Source organism: Protobothrops mucrosquamatus, unplaced genomic scaffold, assembly GCF_001527695.2.
Source record: "Protobothrops mucrosquamatus isolate PMUCROS unplaced genomic scaffold, P.Mucros_1.0 scaffold12, whole genome shotgun sequence".
In the NCBI taxonomy this organism is placed as follows: domain Eukaryota; kingdom Metazoa; phylum Chordata; class Lepidosauria; order Squamata; family Viperidae; genus Protobothrops; species Protobothrops mucrosquamatus.
The window spans coordinates 45,570-51,129 of record NW_015386399.1 but is presented as its reverse complement, the minus strand read 5'-3'; the positions used below and the strand labels follow the sequence as shown (position 1 = coordinate 51,129).

Genomic DNA, 5,560 nt, shown 5'->3' with positions numbered 1-5,560 from the left:
TAAAAACAGATAAGGCAAAAAATGATTTATCCTAGATTGTTGGTGACTACAAAGTTTCCCTTTGAATGTTACTTTTGGAATGACAATGTTGAATAAATATTTAGAATAATTTCAAGGTAGAAATGGCATAGGTGTGCAATACAGTTGCAGCGTGTGGAGACGACGTTTGCTTCCATTATAAACTCGCAGGATTTTTTTCTTTTAAAAATATTTTAATATATTAAATTGTTTCATAAAAATATAATTATACATTATTTATTAAAATTAAATTAAGTTTTGAAGTAAAATTATTAAAATATGTAATAAATATATTAAATACCATAAATAAGTTATATCAATGTCATAAATAAGTATATATCTAAAAAATAAATTCTCGCAGGAGAACAACCATGACATCTGTTTCAGATGTGAATATTTGATATGCCTGATTTAAAGCATTCAGGCATTACAGTTAACTTGTTATAGAAGGCGAATAACTCTTGACGTGGTCTCCATAAATAAAGTAAAATCTTGAAGAATAAAGTGCTTGATCACTATCATATTCCAAGCTCTCTGTTCTCTTAACTGTGCAGCAAGAGTTTTCTGAGTGTCAGGAGATGGTATGCTCACAGACTCAGGATTGTTCATCTGTTAAAGGAAGGGAAGAAGAAACAAAAGGTTGCTTTTTTATGTGCAAAATATTTTGCATATCTAATCTATAAATTACACTTGTTACAGAAAAGAAATTTTATTTTGGTATTTGGTAATTATATTTTATTTACATTTATTTTAACAGGTATACTCACTATATTCTTTAGTCAAAAAGTAAGCCAATTAATACCTCAATGTGGTTAGGATAGGGGCCCCTAACCCACGGTCCGTGGACCAGTACCGGGCCACGGCATGCTAGCAACCGGTCCGCACAAACAAGGAAAGCCCTATCTACAGGATGCAGACAGCACATAAAACCATGCTCTCTCCGGTCCGCAGAAAAACCTCTCCACATAACCGGTCCCTGGTGTCCAAAAGATTGGGGACCTCTGAGTTAGGACACCAAGCTAGAAAGGGGGAGACTGAGTTCAAGTCCTGCCTTAGCATGAAAGACAGCTGGATGACTTGGAGCCAGTCACTCTCAGCCAACCCATGTCACAGGGTTGTTGTGGGGAAAATAGGAGCAAGGAGTGCTGGTTATGTTCACTGCCTTGAGTTATTTGTAAAAATAATAAAGGTGGGATACAAATAAACAATAAATTAATCTCTATTGTAACCAATGCAGCAATTATGCCCATTGTCATTGTGATTAGGCCAGTGTTCCTGTGGCAGCCATTTTGAGAGTGATAAAAATCTACAGTCCAAATTTACCCATTAGAGATTTAGTTAATTATTATAGCAGCCATACAAAAGAGAGATTAACAACAGATTTAAGAAATAATTCATTAAAAATAACCCATAGTCTGTAGTCTGATAACATGCATGTTGATCAAAGTGATATTTTTTCCAGAACTTAAGATTTGTATATTAGACAATAACATTTCAGTTTCAGACATTGAGAATGAATTGAAGAAATGTGATCCTGCTCATTCTGCCAGGTATTTATATTTTTCAGTATCAGTATCCTACCAGATCACCAGTTGAGGTGAGACATAGATGTACCATTTATGATTGCTTCAGTTCTTGCTGGACAATTTCACAAGGTAATGCTGAGGAACACCTGTAGTACTGCCACTGTTATTGTGCTATATAATAGTGATAGCTATATTTTTATTGATTTATTTATTAAAGTGATTTATTGAAGTTGGCATCAGAATGTTGAGGACTCAACTTCAATAAATTACTTTAATAAATAAATCAATAAAAATACAGCTATTACTATTATATAGCACAGTGGCATCCAACCTTTTGGGCACCAGGGACTGGTTCCATGGAGAGAGCTTTTTTTGCAGACCAAAGGGGCTGTGGTTTCTCATGCTACCTGCATCCTGCGGAGGAGGCTTCACTTGTTTGTGTGGCCTGATTTCTGACATACTGCGGACCGGTGGCAGTCCACGGACCTGGGGTTGGGGACCCCTGATATAGCAGAACAAATGTGCAAGGTCAAATGTAAATACTGCTTACCATCAACTTCAAAGTTTCTGCCAGGTGCTGAGCACCTGTTGATATAGATACACTTCTTTGTGTAGTTTCTTCTATATATTCCAAGAATGTTCTGAATACATAGAGGCCACCTGAAAGTTTTCTTAGACAATTTTCCTAAATGAATGAAAACAAAAGATATTGTTATTTCCAATAGATCATTAAATATTTTACAGTACATATTATATCTAAATGTAATTAACTACATATTGAATGAACAAAATAATGATATCTTAGATAAAAACCCATCTCCAAGCTGAGGAGAAAGAGAAATGAGGTCTTGGAGAAACAGATCCATAGGTGTCCTCCAAGCTATGAGTAGATAAGGTTGCTTTGGATCTCCAGGATTCAAAGCCCTCTGTCTTCCTCCAACATGGATATGAAACATTTGGTATATCAACTTTCATGTATAAATTATTTTGGTTACTTTCATGTCCCTGTTATTCTTCTGGTTGCAAGATGAAACAGTTATGAGAGGTTTGCTCTGCTTATATACAAAATGTTTCAAGATATTACAAAAAAGCATTAACCTTTCCAATGTATATTAATATTCAACTTGCCTTTTGGAATCCAGGCTGGTAGCATCCATCTTCTTTAATTATCTTTGGAAGGTTGAGATTATTTTGTGCCATGATTTCCAATGTACCTTTACAGGCATTTTGCTCCTTGCACAGCTGGTAAAACATAAAGATATAATTGATTGCAGGTGATCCACTATAGTTTTATATGGCTTTCTGACTCTTTCAATCAGTCTATATTAATCTCTTCAAATCAAACTTGTTTTGGAACTATAATTACTAAAATCCCAAGCCATGGTAATTAGCAAATGTAAGAATGGTAAACCTTGCATATCTGGAAGTCTGATGGTGCATCTAGTAAAGTTACATGTAAATGTAACATTTGACAATTTTAACAGCAGGCAGAAATCTGGAATGTTCTACCTACCTTACGTTCAAACAGTAAGGTTTGAAATTTGAAATAGTTTGCCGTTTGTATTGCTAATGGTTGGTTGTGGTAGGTTTTACACTAACTTAAACCTCACAAAACTTATTTAAGTATTTTAACTAATATGCTTAGTTTTCTTCTGTGTTATGCAAGTGTGTTCTTCAATGAAAAATAACCTTATAGACTGCTGTTGCAAATAAATAGCCAGCACTGATTGTGGGAGGAGATGAACAACCCAATCACCCCATCACCTGTTTTGAGTTTAAAATAGGTTGCTCTATATCAGGGGTCTTCAAATTGGCCCTTTTATGACTTGTGGACTTCCACTCCCAGAATTCCTCAGTCAGGCACGCTGGCTGAGGAATTCTGGGAGTTGAAGTCCACAAGTCATAAAAGGGCCAAGTTTGAAGACCCCTGCTCTATATCCTTATTGAAAATTCTTCTACTGCTATTTTGCCCGTATTATGAATGTTAAGAGCTTAAAAAACTAATGGTATGGTCAGAAGAACATCAAGCTACTTCTTGTAGATCTGGAACAGCTGTTTTGTGCTTAATTTGCCATTCAGTAAGAATGTCATATCTATAGCAGTGTATATGGGTTTCACAAATATGTGGAAATAATTTCAACTTACTGGAACTATTGTAGTATACAGTCAACTGTCCAAAGCATATTTTCTCTGAGCCACTGAAAACCTGACTGAAAAAGACTACAGTGGACTATAAGGAATTTGCCTAACCCACAAGCAAATACTACACAAATAAAGAATGGGCATCTGATACACTGAGTAATTTAAAAATGAAAGTGAAAACATACATGCCTGAGAAGTGAATACAGAAGGTAACTTCCTCTTGAGTTCCTCTACTACAAAATTCCCAGAATTATCTTTGCTTAGTTGAATGTTAAAACTAAACTTATTTGTTTTTATTTTTAATTGGGGGGAAAAAGGATACAATCCTTATACGGACAAACTGGACAATCTTTTATAATGACTGCACTGCTGTATACTTAATCCAGCAACTGAAAGAGTATAGCTTTTGCTTCCAGAAAGGACTGTGTTTGCTTTGTGCAGCAAAAACAGCAAAGGATTTTAAGTCACTAGAAAAACTAACCAAACTTGTTTGTATCAAAATCCACTGGCTCAGATCCCTACATCTGAGGAAGTGATCCATGGAATCTTATTTCATAATAAACCAATTTCCGTTTAAATAGCCACACGATTAGCAGATGTTTTAACCAATCATTGCTATTAGATGATAATATTTGTATATTCTCCAAAAAGCATATTAAAGCAATTCTTTGATGGGACCATGAAACAATATGCAAACTTTCGAATTCATATAAGAGATGGGATTGGGGGTGCCTGTAAAGAATGCTCGAGCAAGTTGTTGGATCCCCCTCAAGACTTTGCCTTTCTTTTTCTTGCTTGCAATAAATGCTGTCCTAGGTAATTCACCAGCTTCTCTGGCAAAGATCGGACTCTAATTGGCGAGCCAGATAAGTATAAACCCCATCCCGCGCATCAGGTAAGCTTCATGCCGCAAGACTCAAAGCCATCTAAGCACGGGAATCAAAACGACTCCCGGCCCTTCCAAGAAACGGTGCAATCAGACACCCGCTCGCGGAAACGGAGCATCCTCCTTTCCTTGTTAAAAGTCAGGAGGGCTCAGATCAGAAGAAGGGCCACGCTCCTCTTTCGGTTCCCGACAAAGAGCAACCTTCAGACTTCCTTACTGTGCGCCCGAACTCACCTCTTGATTCCACCTCGCCGCAGTGCCTTGTAACCAAAGAGCCAACTCTGTCCGAGCGTTCAGCTGGACCCGCCCGGCTGCCGGAGTTCTGGAAGAGGGATCCTCGCCAAATTCCTCTTCTCCGGAAGAATCTCCGATAGGGAAAGCGTGGGCTCCAAAGAGTAGCAGCAGGAGGGCAGCAGCAGCCCAGGAACAGCCTGATGAAAGAGATAGAAAAGAGGAAATGGAGTGAACAGGTCTTCCTCGGCCAAGTAGAGGCTCCCTTGCCCGATTTGTTTTAAACTTACATCCCGATAGTGCAAGCATAATCTTCTTGAGACTTTAAATCTTTTATTTCTTTTTCTTTTTGAAATAGGCAAGAAGCTTTGTAGTCTGGGTGGCTGAAGGGCTGAATGAGTGGTGCCACATTTCGAATCTACTGTATTTATTGAAAGGCTCCGGGAAAATCCATGGTTGGTTCACAGAACAGGTTTTTTTTTTTTAATACTACATCGCAGAGGAAGGAAATAGGAGTACAGCAAAAGTTCGTGCCCGGATCAGAATTCTTAATGGGCTTAATTTATGAAATAATTTTTTTGAAACTCATGGACATCTACTTTTTTTGTATTTTGGGAGAAAGAACAAGCTGTTGGGAGACTCTGGCAAAAATACTTATTTAAAAATCAAGTTTATTTGAAGAAGCTTTGATCTACAGCCATGCACATTTATACAAGAGTGAGCCTCATGGGAAGTGTAGGGAGTTACTTTTAAAGAG

At 37.3% G+C, this 5,560-nt stretch overlaps 1 protein-coding gene across 1 annotated transcript; it reads right to left on the bottom strand.

Moving 5' to 3' along the window:
- Positions 1-316: 316 nt before the first annotated feature.
- IL6 (interleukin 6) lies at positions 317-5,170 on the bottom strand. The gene is made up of 5 exons (XM_015810607.1): positions 5,094-5,170; positions 4,807-5,003; positions 2,673-2,786; positions 2,095-2,229; positions 317-627 (listed from the first exon to the last, which is right to left on the bottom strand). The coding sequence occupies exons 1-5, from the start codon at positions 5,110-5,112 to the stop codon at positions 460-462; spliced, it is 633 nt and encodes a 210-aa protein (XP_015666093.1). The 5' UTR covers positions 5,113-5,170; the 3' UTR covers positions 317-459.
- Positions 5,171-5,560: the final 390 nt, after the last annotated feature.